Source organism: Erpetoichthys calabaricus, chromosome 12 (assembly GCF_900747795.2).
Source record: "Erpetoichthys calabaricus chromosome 12, fErpCal1.3, whole genome shotgun sequence".
NCBI classification, from domain to species: Eukaryota; Metazoa; Chordata; class Cladistia; order Polypteriformes; family Polypteridae; genus Erpetoichthys; species Erpetoichthys calabaricus.
Window position 1 is genome coordinate 146822275 of NC_041405.2, and position 21069 is coordinate 146843343.

Consider the following 21069-nt stretch of genomic DNA (forward strand, 5'->3'; position numbering starts at 1 on the left):
ATACAAGTTTAATGAGAAGACACGAGGTATAAACGACAGTTTGGATCACTGTGTAACAGAGTTTAAATTGCTATAGCGAGAAACTTTTAACTGCCGGGTCTTAGCTAACATTAAATAAACCCGTGGACATCGCAACATCACACAAGACAGCAGCTCACGTGAATTAACTGAACGCAGCAGGAGTGATCACTTCGATGAATCAAACCTGTTCAAAAAACACATTATACACTTGATAAGGTATGAAAACAATATGAAACCGATTGTGGATTTGCGTACAGCCACCGAAACTTTGTGACGGCACGAGACTTCAGGTCACGTCTCTGCAAAAGAACCTCATTGAGGCAACTATTTTTACTGGCGGTGGCTCAGGGGAGAGAGTTATTATTCCTCGCATCCCCGTTATACCCTCTGATCTCCCATTTCAATTCAAATGCCTACAATTTCCACTAAGGCTCTGCTTCGCAATGACAATTAATAAGTCTCAGGGACAGACCCTACAAAAGGTTGGCATTGATTTGAGACAGGACTGCTTTTCACATAGCAAACTGTAAGTTGCATGCTCAAGAGTAAGGTCAGCACACAGCTTGGTCATATTACAACCGGAGGGGCGAACTGACAACGTGGTATACAGAGAGATCCTTAACAAATAATTATTGATTCATTTTCCCTCACTTTAAAAAGGTTTACTTTTCTTCTTAATAAAAATTTTAAAGCAGTACTTCACCGCTGCGAAGCGCGGGTATTTTGATATATATATATATGTATATATATATATGTCAATGTATGTATGCATATATGTATGTCTAGATATATGTAGATATGTAAATATATATATATGTAGATATGTAAATATATATATATTTATTTATATATATATATGTGTATGTATGTGTGTATATATATATGTATGTGTGTATGTGAATATGTGTATATGTGTGTGTATGTATGTGTGTATATGTATGTGTATATATATGTTGATATGTGTGTATATATATATATATGTCTATATATGTGGATGTGTATATGTATATATATATGTGTACAGTGGTGTGAAAAACTATTTGCCCCCTTCCTGATTTCTTATTCTTTTGCATGTTTGTCACACAAAATGTTTCTGATCATCAAACACATTTAACCATTAGTCAAATATAACACAAGTAAACACAAAATGCAGTTTGTAAATGGTGGTTTTTATTATTTAGGGAGAAAAAAAAATCCAAACCTACATGGCCCTGTGTGAAAAAGTAATTGCCCCCTGAACCTAATAACTGGTTGGGCCACCCTTAGCAGCAATAACTGCAATCAAGCGTTTGCGATAACTTGCAATGAGTCTTTTACAGCGCTCTGGAGGAATTTTGGCCCACTCATCTTTGCAAAATTGTTGTAATTCAGCTTTATTTGAGGGTTTTCTAGCATGAACCACCTTTTTAAGGTCATGCCATAGCATCTCAATTGGATTCAGGTCAGGACTTTGACTAGGCCACTCCAAAGTCTTCATTTTGTTTTTCTTCAGCCATTCAGAGGTGGATTTGCTGGTGTGTTTTGGGTCATTGTCCTGTTGCAGCACCCAAGATCGCTTCAGCTTGAGTTGACGAACAGATGGCCGGACATTCTCCTTCAGAATTTTTTGGTAGACAGTAGAATTCATGGTTCCATCTATCACAGCAAGCCTTCCAGGTCCTGAAGCAGCAAAACAACCCCAGACCATCACACTACCACCACCATATTTTACTGTTGGTATGATGTTCTTTTTCTGAAATGCTGTGTTCCTTTTACGCCAGATGTAACGGGACATTTGCCTTCCAAAAAGTTCAACTTTTGTCTTATCAGTCCACAAGGTATTTTCCCAAAAGTCTTGGCAATCATTGAGATGTTTCTTAGCAAAATTGAGACGAGCCCTAATGTTCTTTTTGCTTAACAGTGGTTTGCGTCTTGGACATCTGCCATGCAGGCCGTTTTTGCCCAGTCTCTTTCTTATGGTGGAGTCGTGAACACTGACCTTAATTGAGGCAAGTGAGGCCTGCAGTTCTTTAGACGTTGTCCTGGGGTCTTTTGTGACCTCTCGGATGAGTCGTCTCTGCGCTCTTGGGGTAATTTTGGTCGGCCGGCCACTCTTGGGAAGGTTCACCACTGTTCCATGTTTTTGCCATTTGTGGATAATGGCTCTCACTGTGGTTCGCTGGAGTCCCAAAGCTTTAGAAATGGCTTTATAACCTTTACCAGACTGATAGATCTCAATTACTTCTGTTCTCATTTGTTCCTGAATTTCTTTGGATCTTGGCATGATGTCTAGCTTTTGAGGTGCTTTTGGTCTACTTCTCTGTGTCAGGCAGCTCCTATTTAAGTGATTTCTTGATGTGGCAGTAATCAGGCCTGGGGGTGGCTACGGAAATTGAACTCAGGTGTGATACACCACAGTTAGGTTATTTTTTAACAAGGGGGCAATTACTTTTTCACACAGGGCCATGTAGGTTTGGATTTTTTTTCTCCCTAAATAATAAACACCATCATTTACAAACTGCATTTTGTGTTTACTTGTGTTATATTTGACTAATGGTTAAATGTGTTTGATGATCAGAAACATTTTGTGTGACAAACATGCAAAAGAATAAGAAATCAGGAAGGGGGCAAATAGTTTTTCACACCACTGTATATGTAGATATGTATATATATGTATATGTATATATATGTTTATGTGTGTGTGTGTGTATATTATATATATATGACAGCAACACTCATAACAATGACAACACAATTACATATATATATATATGTAGATATGTATATATATATGTGTCAATCTATGTATGTATGTATGTCTAGATATATATATATATATATATATATATATATATATATATATATATATATATATATATATGTAGATATGTATATGTATGTGTATATATGTAGATGTGTATATATGTAGATATGTAAATATTTATGTATATATATGTGTCTGTGTGTGTATATATATATATATATATATATATATATATGTGTGTGTGTATGTATGTATGTATGTGTGTATATATATGTATGTGTATGTATGTGTATATGTGTGTGTTTATGTATGTGTGTATATATATGTTGATATGTGTATATATATATATATGTATATATATGTGGATGTGTATATGTATATATATATGTAGATATGTGTATATGTAGATATGTATATATGTAGATATGTATATGTATATATATGTTTATGTGTGTGTGTGTGTGTGTGTATATTATATATATAAAAGACAGCAACACTCATAACAATGACAACACAATTACATTGACAATCATGTTACGTTATTTTTAAAATGTTTCCTTTTCTTTTTCATAACCTCTTTAACACACTACTTCTGCTGCGAAGCGCGGGTATTTTGCTAGTTTTGAAATAATTTTTTTAATATAGATTTGTTCTGGAATGTAATATCCTTACTGCTGCACAGGATGTATCTCTGCAGTGGATACTTTGACAGCTTGCTAAGATCATTCATAAATATTTTCCATGCAATAGTTTAATATGTGAATTTATTCCAGATGTGTTAAATATATGCAGCTTTTGTGGTGAAAATAATGAATTTATTGAACACATTGTTTTCTGTAACTGTGTACATTTGAAAAGTTTTGGTTTGCTTTAATGATGGATTTTGGACAAATAATTTGAATAGTACAATAAATATCGAGAATGGTGATATCGTATTCTGTTATACAAAAAGTAACAAAGAATGTAACTATGTAATAAAACTTTGCATATTACAGTACTTGCAAATCACATATTTAGTATCAGACTTCCAAAATATGATTTATTTATTGATGACCTTAATTCTTTTATATACTCTATCAAAAATATTAAAAATAGTAAGGCAATTAAAGCATTAAATTTGTTATCCAAACAAAAGTGTATTTAATATATACATATACAGTTGAAGTTGGCACCCTGCCCAGGATTGTTTCCTGCCTTGTGCCCTGTGTTGGCTGGGATTGGCTCCAGCAGACCCCCGTGACCCTGTGTTCGGATTCAGCGGGTTGGGAAATGGATGGATATACAGTTCAAATATGTTATATATGACAATAGTCCCCTGGCATTACGTTATCCTTTGAATATGTTGCATTATATATATTTTGTTATGTGTATTGCTATAAAATAATGTATAAATGGAAATAAAAAAAACTGTGACAGTTTGTTTCAAATCACCCACCGTCCGTACCTTTCGCAGAACATCATTTCCTCTACCAGTCACCGCGAGTTTTCGTATTAATGACGTATTTCCGGCCTCTCGGGTAGGCTCCCAGAGAATATTCTCGAAAGTCGTTTGGCGTTTGAGGATGTAAAAGCATCACATTACTGAACGAATATTGCAACAGAAGGATTTTGAGTTAATAAATTGATAATAACGTTGCGGAACGCATACCGCGTGATTGGCTACTTTTATTTTGATACCAATTAGTGAACAGGAAGTGGTCACAGCAACAGTGCTTTGTTGTTATTGCCATCGCTGCTGCTTACAAGTTCAACTGTTACAACGAGAAAGAGTCGTCAGAATGGCAGAGTACAGTAATGTGCAGAAGGGCGCGTTAAAAATGAAAGGCGCCGGTGACTTATCATTAGGAAAGAAGTAAGTGTGCTTTTACACAGGGGTTGTCTTTGGAAACTTGATGTTTTGTTATTTAGTTACAAATAGTGGACGAGTTCGGTCGGGAAGCCTGCTGCGGCTTCAGGACTTTGTTTCAGCGTCTCGGACAACGAAAAGTGTGCGGCAGTGAACCTCTGCTTAAGGATGGTTTTGGTATTTCATAATTTAGCTCATTTATTTTTGTTGAGATGTTTACTCCATGTTAGTCTGTTTAGTTTTGAGTTAGACCACTTCCCAAAACATTCTTATAAAATCGGAGGAGAACTAAGTGGATTAAAGTGGCTATACGTTAAAAATTGTGGCCATCTACTCATGTAACCAGGGGATTTAAATGGTGTGAATTTAAATAATTATTCCTTAAAACTGAGCAGAGTCAATCCACTCCTTAAAATAAATACATAAATAAAGGAAATGTTTTGGCACAAAGCTGGAATTCGTCCTGTTTGGTACGTTAGACGCCATCACAAGACCCTATTCTGTACCCACAGTGGCAGATGAAACAGCGAGAAGTCCAATAGATGTACTAACTTAGCAGAAAAGTTAACAGAATGAGGCATTTTACGTTTTAAGTATGAAAATGTTGGCGCTTTGATTTAGTACTAATGCCTCCCAGAGTGGTCTGGCTGGCTAGTACACTCACTGAACGGATTACTAGCAACACCTGTATGTTTTCACAAAGTTTGCTGCTTCTGTGTTTTTAGATCTTTTTGTCAGATGTTTCTATTGTATACTGAAGTAGAATTACAAAAGTGTCATAAGTTTCAAAGGCCTTTATTGACATTGACATCAAGTTCATGCAAAGAGTCAATATTTGCAGTGTTGGCCCCTCTTTCTTTTCCAAGACCTCTGCAATTCGCCCTGGCAGGCTGGCAATCAACTTCTGGGCCAAATCCTGACTGATTGAAGCCCATTCTTGCTTAATCAGTGCTTGGGAGTTTGTCATCATTTGTGGATTTTTATTTGTTCACCCACCTCTTGAGGATTAACCACAAATTCTCAATGGGATTAACGTCTGGGGAGTTTCCTGGCCATGGACCCAAAACTTTGATATTTTGTTCCCTCAGCCTCTTAGTTATCACTTTTGCCTTATGGCCCTATGCTCCATCATGCTGGATTGTTCATTGTTGGTCACCAAACTGTTCTTGGATGGTTGGGAGAAGTTGCTCTCGGAGGATGTTTCGGTGCCAAAGAAACATCTGATAAAAAGATCTAAAAACACTGAAGCAGCAAACTTGTGAAAGCCAAAACTTGTGTCAGTCTCAAAACGTTTGGCCACGACTGTACAACAACTGGCCATTAGCATTCTGTGTTGATGCACTGTAGTCTGCTCAGCTTGTCGTTAATAGCAGTTAAATACAATTAAAAGGGCAAACTCCAAAAGAAAAAATGAATTAAGAAAACAAAATGACAGTTAAATACTGAAAGATACAGTAAACAATAATGATATTTCTTAAAACTGTAAAAATCACACATCTACATGTTCTGAATGCAGCATAAGAAAAGGAAAGAACAGCTAATTGAACAATTGAGATCGAAGGCAAAAATGTCTTCCGGATTGTGTAACTGGTTGGGACTGGGGTTATCAAATATCGAAATATCTAAGTATGAATTTTTAACATTTTAAAATGACGTCAATACTCATTGTACACAGTATCAGCTCTGGAGCCTAGCCTACATTGCACTTCTAGTTCACATTAAGTCACGTTGCAGTCCCATTTCCATCCACTCTCAGGTGGTAATAAGGTGGCAGTTTCCGCAGCGTCGCAGCCTTCGACCAGCATGCTTTTACTGACATAGAAGGCAACTTGAGTTCCATCTGGAAATACATTAGCTTGGTGGCAAAGGTGGAAAACCACAACAAATATGCAAACCTGTAGGCAATATTTACAAGCACGTCAATACAAAAAATTTCTAGAGGCATCTAATTTCTAAATTACGGAAACATTAATAAGTATAAACCTGTAAACTGTAGCATTTGAAGTAGAGATGTGATATTTATTTTTACCTTTTTATAGCCAGTTTAATGCATCAAGTTAGGTGGTTACAATTATTTTTACCTGCTGGTCACTTTTGTGTGCTGTTCATTCAGGGGAAACGCTGTTTGGCACCAAGGCTCTGTTATCTACTCAATTTTTTAAACTCTGCTGCCTTTGCTTGTTACTTTCTTGTGATTTTAAAATTTCACATATAGGCACTATAACTTTTCTGTGCATAACTGCATAAACAGTGGTGCTACATCTCCATATGCTCATGTACTTTCAGCTGTTCTTTACAGCTTTTAGAGTGTTGGGGCTTATTTGCAGCCCACCAATGGCATGCTGAAGAGCATGTTGACATGCTAGTCTTTCTTGCAAAAGAAAATTTGGAAGTTACAAAGACAATTGTAGTTTATGTACACAAAATTGCACTGGTTACCTCTGAAGACAGTGGGGCATTTTGGAAAGTTGGTGGTACTTTATATTAATTTCTTAGTCTATCTGAAGGAGTTGTGACCAGTAGTGGGTGTCCCACACACCAAAAACAACTGTTACTGAGGCGGAGATCTCCTTTTCAAGCTAGCCCTGGCACAGAACCCCTGCCTGACAGAGGAGCCTTCTCCCAGCAGTTACCTTTAGTGCCACCCAAGGACCCTACTGGCACTGCCCTCTATAGAACTACGTCTCCCATGCAGCCCTGCAGGTAGGTGTCCAAATGTGAGCTATGCTAAAGAGATGCTGCCACCCAGCATTCTGGTGGAACATTTGGCCCTCTGTCCTTCCATCATCTGGTTTCCCAACTGGGAAAGGAAGCACCAATCACCCCAGATGGGAAGTCTTTCCATCCGTGGCGACTTCCAGGCCAGGTAAGGGATCACCATAAATTCCAACTGGAACACTGGCCCATGCATGCCAACAGCCTGACCAGTTCTAAGGCCTTATAACTGAAGGATGCCCAAACATTTGCAAATGCCACATTTACTGTTTTGTTATGTGGTCATAAGAATTTACTGATGGACGCTTTGAATCACATCACTTTTTTTTTTTTTTTTGCATTGCACCTCATGACTCAGCAGTACTAGAAACCCCCCAGATGCAATATACCATTTGAATTGGCTTGATGTCTAGGTATACAAGACGTCAAGCTTTTTGGCGTTCCCCATTTTGGCCCTCTAGACCTGGGGGGGGGGGAAAAACCCTAATTTTTAGGCCATTTTGAACCATATTTTGTGCAGAAAATTACACCCTTCTGACCAACCTGTGTCATCAGCAATAATGATCAGAAGGTCATGAAGTTGTGCAGGTCACATCAAACAATAATGGGATTCGAGGGGTCAAAGTTACTTCTTTTCACAAAACTGGGAATTGGCAACATAGGCATGTGGAGTATGGTTTTATGCAATTTCGAAGTGAGTCATCACAAATATATTTTTGATATTTGATTCTTTACCAGTGGTCTTAACCCTCCAAGAGGCACTCCCAGAAGGTTAAAAATGATAAATTTCAAACATAAGCACATGGGGTATTGTTTTAAATTATTTCAAGGTCACCGATTGTGAATATGTTGTTACTGATTTTTTTTTTCTTCTTTATTAGGGATTTAGCATTTTATGGACCCCTTTCATAGGGTGAAAAATGACAAATTTCTGTTACAACTATGAGTATTTATTTAGACATTAAACATCATGAAGTAAATCATTACATTTCTAATGGATCATGCCAAATTAGGGTGGGTTGCGCTTTTTTTTCTTTCTTAAGTAAACCATAATTGTACATAAAAAATTTAGTAAAAATGTTATTGTTTTTAGTTTGTTTGCTGTTGAAGTTGTCATTTTTAATTTTTACTTAATGTCTGCAAATTATGTAATTTGGCAAGGGCTGTATAAACATTTACATGTAACTGTATATGACCCAGAACGGGATTAAGCAGACTTAACAATTATTGGAGGCATATTTCTGTAACATGAGCAATGACATGCTCTGAGATCAGGCAGTGGATAAGTAGTAAGTAACTATGTATTGACAGTGCAAGCTTCTGCTTTCCTGCATAGAATGTTCTAAACGATTACCTTATGACCATTAACTGGAATTTTATAAACGCGTGAATGGGTGAAAGACATGTTGTCAGTCCGGTTCTGCTTAAATCTTTAATTATATAAACCTCTTGCATGCTGAATTTTTTCCACCACCATCCATGCGCTCCCCACAGTTCATCATAATTTGTTTGGCACATGCCAGCCTCTGTGCATGTTATCCCATCCTGAACGTTTAGGTGATAAAGTAATATTGCATCGTTTTTGAAACCTGCTTAATTGGGTTCAGGTTTCTGGGGGTCCAGTGGCTATCCTGGTAGCATTGGTCACAAGGCAGGGTTCAAAGAAAAGCATTTAAATCTAATTAAATTTCTGGATTGATACCAACAATAAGTTATGCCAACCAGGTCCCATTTCTGAAAATTAGTTCTTGCAGCACAAATGGTTGCTTTTCATTGTTTATATCTATTTTTTAACAGAAAAAAGAATAAGAAAAAGGAAAGCAAGAAGCACCTGGAACAGATTATGACCAACCCTAACAAAGAAGAGGAAACAAAGAAAACCTACATGAGTAAAAGGACTCCGGCACAGATCGCATTTGATAAGATGCAGGAGAAACGGGTGAGTGAGGCCCAACCTTTCAGTCACTTGTGTGAATTAAGTTGTCTATCTCATGTCTCCATCTGCATTAACAGAAGTGTTAGAGCCAGAACCTTTACAGCTGTAGTGAATTATGACACTCTGTAACCATGTTGGTAGCAACCGTGCATCCAAGGGTCCAAAGAGTCTCCTTAGACAATCATCACACTACCCTTCTTTTCTGCATAGTTTCAAAATTTGATGAATTTTCCACTAACGTTCATGGGGCACACTTGTGCTGAACTATTTATGTCATTTGGAATGTTAATTCTTATTTGGGATATCGTCTTGAAAACTGACCACGAGGTGAGACACAAAAATAACCAGACTGGGCTTGTGGCTTTCTTGAAAAACCGTCTGGAGGTCGGCCGGACATAAATCATAGAACTATACTCTCTCCTACATGCCCTCACAAACCGCCAACCGGCTAGGTGTATCCTGTGAATAGCCCAGTCAGTATTTGCACAACAATCACTACACGAGTTGAGTGAAAAAAATCAAAAACCACATCAACATCAAATTTCTCATGAATTTTCTCTTTTTCCGTAAAGCAGTTTTTGACTGACAAAAAACATTCCTGTCCTTGATCACCTTTCCTATTTGCCCGGTTTAGCTCCCTGTGATTTTTACTTGTTCCTGAAAATCAAAAGTGACTTGAAGGGAACACATTTTTCTTCAATGGAAGAAGTGAAGACAGAAACGACAAGCCTGTTGAAGAGCCTCAAGCAAGAAGACTTCCAGCACTGTTTCAATCAATGGAAGATACGTACAGAGTGGTGTAGAGATTGGGAGGAGGAGTATATAGAAGGTGACAATGTTTAGAATGCTGTAAGTCATCAATTAATATACAGTCGTATGAAAAAGTTTGGGAACTCCTCTCAGCCTGCATAATAATTTACTTTCAACAAAAAACATAACAGTGGTATGTCTTTCATTTCCTAGAAACATCTGAGTACTGGGGTGTTTTCCGAACAAAGGTTTTTAGTGAAGCAGTATTTAGTTGTATGAAATTAAATCAAATGTGAAAAACTGGCTGTGCAACAATTTGGGCCCCCTTGTAATTTTGCTGATTTGAATGCCTGTCACTGCTCAATGCTGATTACTTGCAACACCAAATTGGTTGGATTAGCTTGTTAAGCCTTGAACTTCATAGACAGGTGTGTCCAATCATGAGAAAAGGTATTTAAGGTGGTCGATTGCAAGTTGTGCTTCCCTTTGACTCTCCTTTGAAGAGTGACGGCATGGGATCCTCAAAGCAACTCTCAAAAGATCTGAAAACAAAGATTGTTGAGTATCGTGGTTTAGGGGACGGCTACAAAAAGCTATCTCAGAGGTTTAAACTGTCAGTTTCAACTGTAAGGAATGGAACCAGGAAATGGAAGGCCACAGGCACAGTTGCTGTTAAACCCAGCAGGTCTAGCAGGCCAAGAAAAATACAGGAATGGCATATGTGGAGGATTGTGAGAATGGTTACAGACAACCCACAGATCACATCCAAAGACCTGCAAGAACATCTTGCTGCAGATGGTGTATCTGTACATCGTTCTACAGTTCAGCACAAAGAACATCTGTATGGCAGGGTGATGAGAAAGAAGCCCTTTCTGCACTCACGCCACAAACATAGTCGCTTGTTGTATGCAAATGCTCATTTAGGCAAGCCAGATTCATTTTGGAACAAAGTGCTTTGGACTAATGAGACAAAAATTGAGTTATTTAGACATAACAAAATGCGCTTTGCATTGCGGAAGAAGACCGCATTCCAATAAAAATTTGGTGGAGGTTCCATCATGCTGTGTGGCTAGTTCAGGGACTGGGACCTTTGTTAAAGTCGAGGGTCGGATGAATTCAACTCAGAATCAACAAATTCTTCAGGATAATGTTCATGCATCAGTCACAAAGTTGAAGTTACGCAGGGGTTGGATATTCCAACAAGACAATGACCCAAAACACAGTTCGAAATCTACAAAGGCATTCATGCAGAGGGAGAAGTACAATGTTCTGGAATGGCCGTCACAGTCCCCTGACTTGAATATCATCGAAATATCTATGGGATGATTTGAAGCCGGCCGTCCATGCTCGGCAGCCATCAAATGTAACTGAACTGGAGAGATTTTCTATGGAAGAATGGTCAAAAATACCTCCATCCAGAATCCAGACACTCATCAAAGGCTATAGGAGGACAGCGTCTAGAGGCTGTTATATTAGCAAAAGGAGGCTCAACTAAGTATTGATGTCATATCTTTGTTGGGGGGCCCAAATTTATGCACCTGTCTAATTTTGTTATGATGCATATAGCATATTTTTTGTTAATCCAATAAACTAAATATCACTGCTGAAATACTACTGTTTCCATAAGGCACGTCATGTATTAAAAGGATGTTGCCACTTTGAAAGCTCAGCCAACGATAAACAAAAATCCAAGGAATTAAGAGGTGTTCCCAAACTTTTTCATATGACTGTGTATACTGTGTGTGTGTGTGTATATATATATATATATATATATATATATATATATATATATTATATATATATATATATATATATATATATATATATATATATATAATATATACAATTTTTTTTTTTTTTTTTACTAATTCTGTTATTTTTTGTGTCTCACCTCGTATAAAAAGGCACAAGTACAAAACAATAAAAACACAACAAGTTATATATTTAGACTGAGATTATAACACAGTGAAAACATAAAGGGAACATGAGCAGGGTTGAAGTTTCTCAGTTTCAGTTCTATAGTGGTACAAGGCCCAGTAAGTCTCTCCAGGCCAGTTTCACAGTTATCCAACACCAATACCTGTTTCAAATGTGATAACAACTCTACACGTTTGTGATAGGAGTGCATCCCTTGTGTCAAACCTGCACACACAGAATACAAGAGGCAAAAGCTACAAACTACAGAATGTGATGCACAAAAGGGGCAGAAAATCAGGTACAAAATTAACATCAAATAATAAACCTGCCACATTTCTGAGTCTTAATCGTGGCTCCTGGACCTTATTGATCTGTTGGGCTGACTCGCCCACACTGGCATATTTAGGACCATTTTTGCTGATGTCATCTCTGCATCTCAGTGGGTGTCTGGAGACTTGCATCCACAACCTTGTGGTGCTCTTGCTTCTGGCAACGTCTTCTGGGTACCACCTCACACTTTGTAAATATATCTTGAAGAACATAAATTTGTCATTTTTATTACAGAGATGAACAGATAGATGCATTTTTTGTGTGTACACGTCTTAAGGACGTCTTTTGTGTTTTTTATTTACAGCAAATGGAGAGAATATTGAACAAAGCATCTAAAACTCACAAAAGAAGAGTTGAGGTATTGTACCATTAATTTTTAGAACATAGATTTCATTATACTAAAAGCTGATTTTAATACTGTTTTAAGATTGTCAGTTAATTCCATTCTTGTTCCAGGCCACGAATAAACAATGTTTTTTCTTTAATCCCTAACAACGTGTTCAAGTGTCGACTCAGTGCTGTGTCTGGAGGGTTTTGTTTTGACCCGATTTTTTGACATCCCTTTCTAGGTGTCCTGGATTTGTGATGTTTCACCCCAAGCCTATTTTATATTGACTGTCTTGTACTACCGATGACCCTAACTTTTAAAACGGGTCTGCTCTAGACAGCAGGATTAGTGTGAAAACCGGTTAAAGTAAGTCAGGATTCACAGAAATTGGGCAAATTTTATTCCAGATAATCTGTGTGTAGGCAAGCCTGCGTTATAAGCCAGAATTACATGATCTGTGAGGCCAAAAATATAGATAACTCGCCGATTCTGCGATCTGTGAGGCCAAAAATGCAGATAACTCACCGATTCTGCTTTTTGGAATGGAGTTAGGATTTGCCTAATCCAGAAAGACAGATTTAACAAAAATCCACCTCTTTTACTGGGGCAACCAATGCTCTGAAACAAACCTACTTTAGATAGCAGGATTAATGTGATGGAGTGATGCTTTTAGGTTACAATAATTAAGGAGCCCAGCATTCAGTCATAAGATCAAAGGCTGTAAATGTCCTGTCAGAAATGCTGATTCCAGCTGCACTAGTTAAGAAGCAGAAAAAGCCAACAAAAGGTTGACAATGTCATTCCCCGTCCCTGAAGGAACAGTCGACACAGAAGCACAACTCCTTCACCAAATCCTGGCCAGAAAAATGTTTAACTGGACCCCAGTCAGACATTCTGGCATGCTGAGAGAGCTGTTTGCATTAATGTTACTGTTTTACACCCAAGGCTATAATATATTTCAGCAGCCTGCTAAAATATGTGATAGGTGGTGTTTTGATGACATTGATGCAAATCATGGACGTTTCCCATCTTTTTCTTTTTCCTGTAATGGCTGATTTTCTTCACAAAATTGGAAAAGCCACACATATTGGCAAAGCAATTGCAAAAGTATTCCTAACTTTACAGCGGTGTCTGCTCACAGATAGGCTGGATTCCTAAGACAGAAATAAATAACCACCATCAAAGAGGAATTCCACAGAGTTGCACATAGGGCAATCAGATTTAAACAACTACAACATATTTTAGCCATGATAACTGTTAATACACTTGCTGGTGGAACAAGCTGCCCACCTTGAATCCTTCTATGGAGTCCTTCACTTTTCAAAGCAATGCTTCTTAAGACTGCGCTCTTCAGTGGGTACCTACACCCAATATGCTTATTAATGCAGTTACAATTTGGGTTCTGAAACAGAATAAGGCAGCCATATTTCTTCTGCCTTGTAGTGTAGTTCATTTGGCTGATGGCTTTTACAATATGTATATATAGAATATATATCATTCTCATTACAAATATTAATGAGTCTTCATATTAATTCTTAACAAATGTGATGCCATGCATCATAATTATTGTCCAAATGTTGAGGCTAAATATCCAGGATCTCCTGACTGAACAGGGTAACCATTCAGAGTGGGTCCTGTGAGTCTTCTGTAATGTTCAGCATGTAATGTGCTGAACACTTCGTCTTGGGGCTTACACTTTTTTGATGGTATTAAAAGTGCAAAAACTGAATACAATGCATGCTTGAAATGAATGAAACATTTCAAGTAGAGTAATTATTGTTTAGGGTACATTTTGCTCAGAACAATAATTTACTGCACAAAGTTTACATGTATTTCACTGATTAACTCTTTTACACATTCACTCTCGACGCCCTTTCCTTTGTGGTGTCTCGTTGCTGTTTTGTTCCGCATTTGGAGGATATGCTGATTATCCTGATTCACTACCATCAGCACCTTTTGCCCTTCTGGCGTGGAAGGCCGTTCCCTCTGTTTCTCAGACGTGTAGTCCGTAGCAGATAGGCTGCTCAACACTCGACTCATAAGGGCTTGTAAATTTTGCCGTGAACGCACACGTTAATCCGAATCAACCTATCCAGAATTGAGTGAGCCAATTGGACTGTGGTATTCTGAAGCCAGCTAATCCCCTGAAGCAAGTTTGCACTATAGCAAGAGGAAATTGAGAGATGTTGAGATTCAGGATTATCTAATCTCTCTTTCTCTGGAACAGACCTGAAATGACACGATATGGTAAAATAAAATCACTAAAGTGGGCGGCACGATGGCGCAGTGGTAGCGCTGCTGCCTCGCAGTTAGGAGACCCGGGTTCACTTCCCGGGTCCTCCCTGCATGGAGTTTGCATGTTCTCCCCGTGTCTGTGTGGGTTTCCTCCAGGCGCTCCGGTTTCCTCCCACAGTCCAAAGACATGCAGGTTAGGTGGATTGGCGATTCTAAATTGGCCCTAGTGTGTGCTTGGTGTGTGGGTGTGTTTGTGTGTGTCCTGTGGTGGGTTGGCGCCCTGCCCGGGATTGGTTCCTGCCTTGTGCCCTGTGTTGGCTGGGATTGGCTCCAGCAGACCCCCGTGACCCTGTGTTCGGATTCAGCAGGTTAGAAAATGGATGGATGGAAAATCACTAAAGTGTATGGTGGGTGAAAATTGACCCAAAAGAATCGCATTCTTTTGTTAAAGTAGGGCACTGTTAATAAAAGACTGCGTATTTCTGAGCTGAAAAGATGAGTCAGGATGTTTCTATGCCTTGTGAGCAAATCGAAACTGACACAAGGTACATATTATTAGAAGCTGTACGAATTCATGTTTGTACTGTTTGTTGATTGGGAAAACATCTCCGCGTTTCATCCTAAATGTTTAAAATTTAGGTGTTTTTCCTGAAAACTGGGACAGATTGGATTCATAGACACTAAGGCAGCTTTTCTCAAATGGGGTTCGGCGAGACATGGTAATGAATAGCAGTGGCGAATAAATAAAATTGAACAGTGAAGAAAATAAACCTTCTCTAAAAGGAATACATCCGAATTTGTGTTAGTTGTATTAACGGCTACTAGGATGAGCAGCAGTACTGTCCGTGCTTCACTTATAATAATAATTATAAGTTGTATTTATAGAGCTCATACAGCAACTAGCGCTAGTGTCGCTTAGGAGTTAGCTGGTGCTGGTTAGTGCAAGTAAGAAACGTGAGAAGTCCAGTCGTCTCTCATCAATCCTATGTGTTTTCTAGCGTGCACGTTTGGATTCACTAGTTAATATGACAAGTTTATATGTTTTCCTTCTCTCCCCGTTTTCCAATGTATTTCTTTTGTTTCTTTTTATTTATCTTACTTGAACAACAGTCTGAGGATTTGATCTTAAAAATGGGTGTTTTTAAATACAGTTCGAGCTAATCAGCATGCGTTTTAAAAGTGCTCGAGCAGGCGTTCGCACACGATTTTCATGCACCAAATTGCGAGGTGCTGCTGCTAGAGCACATACGAAATTTAAAATGATAAATTCTTTACTCTCTGAACATAACCCCGAAAGTGTATTCTCCAATCGTGGTGTTTTGCCCCAGTTTTTTCAATATTATTCTAGCTATTCTATAGCAATCAGTAGTCATTTTTATGTTGATGTATAAAAATGACTAAACTATTAATAATTATCGCAAAGTTATTAACTTGTTACATTGAGGTTATGTTGACCAAGTCAGACGCAGTTAGACGCACATCACCTCATGCACACGCTGTTTTTAAATTTCATTGTTTGAGTGTATTGAATTTCTGTTCCAAGTACATTTCGTTCAAACAGCTACCGCACTTTAAAAACATGGCCTGCCTTTAGTTTTATTAGTCAGTTTTATTTATCATCTTCTTTTCATTTTTGTTTTCTGTTTTATAGAAGTTTCTAACCGTGAAAATGTGGCAGAGGTTTCACACTAGCATAGTAAATTATGTTTTGAAGAAGAACAGTTCTTTGGTACTTACATTTGTTTCTATGACATTTTACTTTGAATTATCTTATTGTTTTGTAAATTGCAACTAGATGATTAAGTATAGCATTTATTATTGTTCTATTATGTTATACATGTTTTCCTTATAATGTTTAAATTTATAAATAAAACCTACTAATAATGATATACTTCTTATGTAGGAGTTCCCTAGAACTACTTCTTCTTTCGGCTGCTCCCATTAGAGGTCGCCACAGTGGATCATCTTCTTCCATATCTCCCTGCACTCATTATCTTGATATGTTACACCCATCACCTGCATGTCCTCTCTCACCGCATCCATAAACCTTCTCTTAGGCCTTCCTCTTCTCCTCTTCCCTGTCAGCTCTATCCTTAGCATCCTTCTCCTAATATACCCAGCATCTCTCCTCTGCACATATCCAAACCAACACAATATCGCCTCTCTGACTTTGTGTCCCAACCGTCCCACCTGTGCTGACCCTCTGATGTCCTCATTTCTAATCCTGTCCATCCTCGACCCCCACAATGCAAATCTTAGCATCTTTAACTCTCCACCTCCAGGTCTGTCTCCTGTGCCACCGTCTCCAGCCCATATAACATAGCTGGTCTCTCTGCCGTCCTGTAGACCTTCCCTTTCACTCTTGCTGATACCCAACTGTCACAGATTGGTACTGAATATCTGGGGAGTCCAACATTTACAAGGAGTTGCTGCTTTTTTTTGGTTATCTCCCAAGTCATACCCTTTTGGGCTTTTGCAGATTTCTGAGCTTTGAAATAAGCATCGCCCTGGTAGATGGTTTATGTTATTAATAAGTGTCTCTCTCCATCTTATGTAGGAGTTCAACAGACATCTGGATACGCTTACTGAACACTACGACATCCCAAAAGTCAGCTGGACCAAATAAGGACAAAGTGGACTATCTTGTTATTGTTTTTATTTTGTTGGTCTTGTCATTTTCATTTGTAAAACCATATTTGAACTTGAGTTGACATTGTTTTGGAATACCATTTTCTTTGTGATGGATTTGTATCACCAGAGAAAAAACAAAAGACAAGTATGTGAAAAAATGGATTACTTTAAATTAAGAACTACTTTGGCTATTATAATAAGCAATCTTGTTGCTTGAGAAAGTAATTGTTTTATTTTGAATTTTAACTGTTGCCGTGTGTTTTTTATTTTTTTTCCTACAAATGTTTTGAAAGAATTGACCAAGTGGTTGCAACAGAATTAAATCAAATGTACCGCTGATAATTTATTTGAACAGCTCATTCAAAGTTATCATTCTGCTTATGTATGTAGACACCTTGATTAGGACGCTTTTTTTTTTTTATTATGGCAAAAATAAATTTGTATCTCGCCACCCCAGTTTAAAATAGTAAAAATCTCATTAACCAGATTTAGCACAACCACAATCGATAGCCTGAAGGCAACAACCAGCCCTGGCCAAGGGGGGCCCTCTCGTGTGGGGTCCATATAGAAGCTCAAAATTTCCAGAAAAACCAACATCGTGAGTGAGACAGTAAGCGTAACGTAAGACCCCAGATGTATGTATGTACACGGCCCCCTCCATGCTTGGAGCCAAAACATGTTTCTCTTTGTCTCCACAGTTTCATATTTGTAATCGGTCAATTCCCATGTGATTAAAGTGCACATTCTGTTTAAGGGCATTTTTATTAATTTTGGTTTGGCTTCACCCTGTAGAAATTACAACACATTTTATTCATAGACCCCACCCACCATTTTAGGGCACCATGTTTGGGGCACAGCTCTGGTATATTTGTACACTGCCCAAAAAAACGATAAAGGTAACACTTAAATCAAACTTTGGATCTTGATGAATGAAGTATTCAAGTGCAAAACCTTTTCTGAATAGTACCGTGTAATTCGTCAAAAACAATTATATAGCAGTGGTCAATGAAAACCAAAATTGGGCCGATTCAACATCGCACTAAAAATCAAAGTCGAAAATTGAAATTCCAGGCTGGTCCAACTTGCATGAATTTCATCATGCCAACTCCTAGTATGACTCAGTAGTGTTTATGGGCCCCTCCCCCCCATATCTGTTTGCACGCCTGCCGTCTGGGTGTGCTCCTGATGAGAGCTGGATCAAGGCATCAGTGAGCTCCTGGGCAGTTTGTGGTGCTGCTTTGTGGTATCAGGTGCACTAATACAGAACGTCCCATAGGTTCTCAACTGGATTCAGGGCTGGGGAACGTGCAGGTCAGTCAGTGCCATTAATGCCTTCAGCAGACTGTGGCCTAGCACATGGAGGTCTGTGCGACGCTCCAAGGCAGGGCGCACACACTGGGGACAATTTTGGATTGCCGATGCACCTAACCTGCATGTCTTTGGACTGTGGGAGGAAACCCACACAGACACGGGGAGAACATGCAAGCTCCATGCAGGGAGGACCCGGGTATAATCGTTGTCTTGCAGTTTACTCCTCAAATATCCATCTCCATATCTGAGTATACGACAAAGTTGAGGGGAGAGCACTCCTGATTTTTACAGAGAAACAATCACGAGGTGCCAGGTTCAGACCATGTGGTAGGTGGTTAAGCTTGAAGAAGCCACATTCCCTAATAGAAGCCATTAATTTTTTTGAGATTTGCAAGACAGTGTGGCATTGTGAAGCAGCGACAAGCCTGCTGATTGTTTCCAACAATGTTTCTGATTGATGGCCTCCTGTAATGACTTCATTGTGGAAGCTTAGGTTTCCCCAGTGGTGGTTTTTGGCCAACTGCTGCACACAAAGTTTCTTTGGTGTCAGAAACTCTTTATGCTCCCACCGACTCTTGTTTAGTTTCAGGGTCATTGTGCTGAATCCACGTTTTAACCCCAGTGAAACAAAAAAAAAAAAAAAAAATCCATGGAGGTAAAAGTCTGAGATTTCCTTTTAAGAAGACTCGCGTTCTTGTGACTGAATTCCTGGCAACGTGCTTTCTGATCCTCTGTCAGCATTCAGGGAACCCATCAGAAGACGAGAACGGGCCATTCAGCCCAACAAAGCTCGCCAGGCCTCTCCAATTAATTTCTTCCAAAAAAAAAACAAGTCGAGTTTTGAAAGTCCTACTGTCTACCACACTACTTGGTCGCTTATTCCAAGTGCCTATCATTCTGTGTGTGAAGTAAAACTTCCTAATGTTTGTGTCAAATTTACCCTTCACAAATTTCCAACTGTGTCTCCATGTTCTTGATGAACTCATTTTAAAATAACAGTCTCGATCCACTGGACTAATTCCCTTCATGATTTAAAACACGTCAGTCAGGTCTCCTCTTATAAACTGTAAAGGCTCAGCTCTTTTAATCTTTCCTCCTAACTCATCCCCTGTAGCCCTGGACTTTTTGTAGACTGGAGACCCAAACTGCACCCAGGACTCCAGATGAGGCCTCCCCAGTGTGTTATAAAGCCTGAGCAGAACCTCCTGTGACTTGGACTCCACACATCAAGGTGCTATAAAACCTGACATTCTGTTAGCCTTCTTAATGGCTTCTGAACACCGTTGAGAAGTCGATAGCTTAGAGTCCACCATGACTCCTAAAACCTTCTCATAAGGTGGACTCTCAATTTTCTGACTGCCCATTGTGTATTTAAACCTTACATTTTTACTTCCTATGTGTAATTCTTTACATTTACTGACATTAAATTTCATCTTCCACAAATCTGCCCAAGCCTGTCTGCTATCCAACTCCTTCTGTGATGATATAACGGATTCCAAATTATCTGCTAATCCACCTATCTTGGTATCATCTGCAAACTTAACCAGCTTGTTACTTATATTCCTATCTAAATCATTTCTATTTATTAAAAATAGCAGCGGCCCCAGCACTGACCCCTGCTGGACACCACTCTTAACATCGCCCAATTCTGATGAGGTTCTTCACACCATCACCCTCTGCTTCCTGTGTCTGAGCCAATTCTGCACCCATCTAAAAACATCACCCTGAACTGCCACTTCTTTTAGTTTGATGACCACCCTCTCGTGTGGCACCTTATCAAATGCTTTCTGAAGCTTAGAAGCGAGACAAGATATCAAAAGCTCTCTTCTACTTGCTCTCATGAAGCAATTAATGCACCTGAGGAACCACAAACACGTGTGAAGCCAAACGTCCCAAACATTATGGCGTCCTGGAATGGATGGATGGGTGGTGTACATGGGGAGCTGTATAAAAAGTTTTGCAATTTCTACATGGTGAAACCAAAATACCCTTTAATAATATGTAAGAATGCACACTTTTATAATTAAACATTTCCACATGTAATTACATTTAAATTGTGGAGCACAGGGGCAAATCAAGGAAAAGTGTGTCTATGTCCCAAACTTTATGGAGGGTTCTATACAGCCGAAGAAAATAAAAGCCTCTGTGTGCCAAGAGAAAGTCTTTAGGGACACAATTACACTGCAGTGTGGCACTTTACCTCAGTGTCCTGGGTTCAAAGCCTATGGACACTTTTTATGTAATCCCCATGCAAGCATTTTGCTTGTGTGGGTTTTCCTCTCACATTCTCAAAGATTACAACTGGC

The 21069-nt window shown here is 38.8% G+C and overlaps 1 protein-coding gene across 1 annotated transcript; it reads left to right on the forward strand.

Moving 5' to 3' along the window:
* The first annotated feature begins 4253 nt into the window (after nt 1-4253).
* On the forward strand, nt 4254-17698 carry fam32a (family with sequence similarity 32 member A). The gene is made up of 4 exons (XM_028816512.2): nt 4254-4616; nt 9123-9264; nt 12563-12616; nt 17379-17698. The coding sequence occupies exons 1-4, from the start codon at nt 4543-4545 to the stop codon at nt 17445-17447; spliced, it is 339 nt and encodes a 112-aa protein (XP_028672345.1). The 5' UTR covers nt 4254-4542; the 3' UTR covers nt 17448-17698.
* Nucleotides 17699-21069: the final 3371 nt, after the last annotated feature.

Bases quoted from the DNA above. Each gene is read 5' to 3' on its own strand.
- fam32a (XM_028816512.2), top strand. From the start codon at position 4,543: ATGGCAGAGTACAGTAATGTGCAGAAGGGCGCGTTAAAAATGAAAGGC. The intron at 4,617-9,122 runs GTAAGTGTGCTT...ATTTTTTAACAG, and splicing joins GACTTATCATTAGGAAAGAA to AAAAAAGAATAAGAAAAAGG. The intron at 12,617-17,378 runs GTATTGTACCAT...CATCTTATGTAG, and splicing joins CTCACAAAAGAAGAGTTGAG to GAGTTCAACAGACATCTGGA.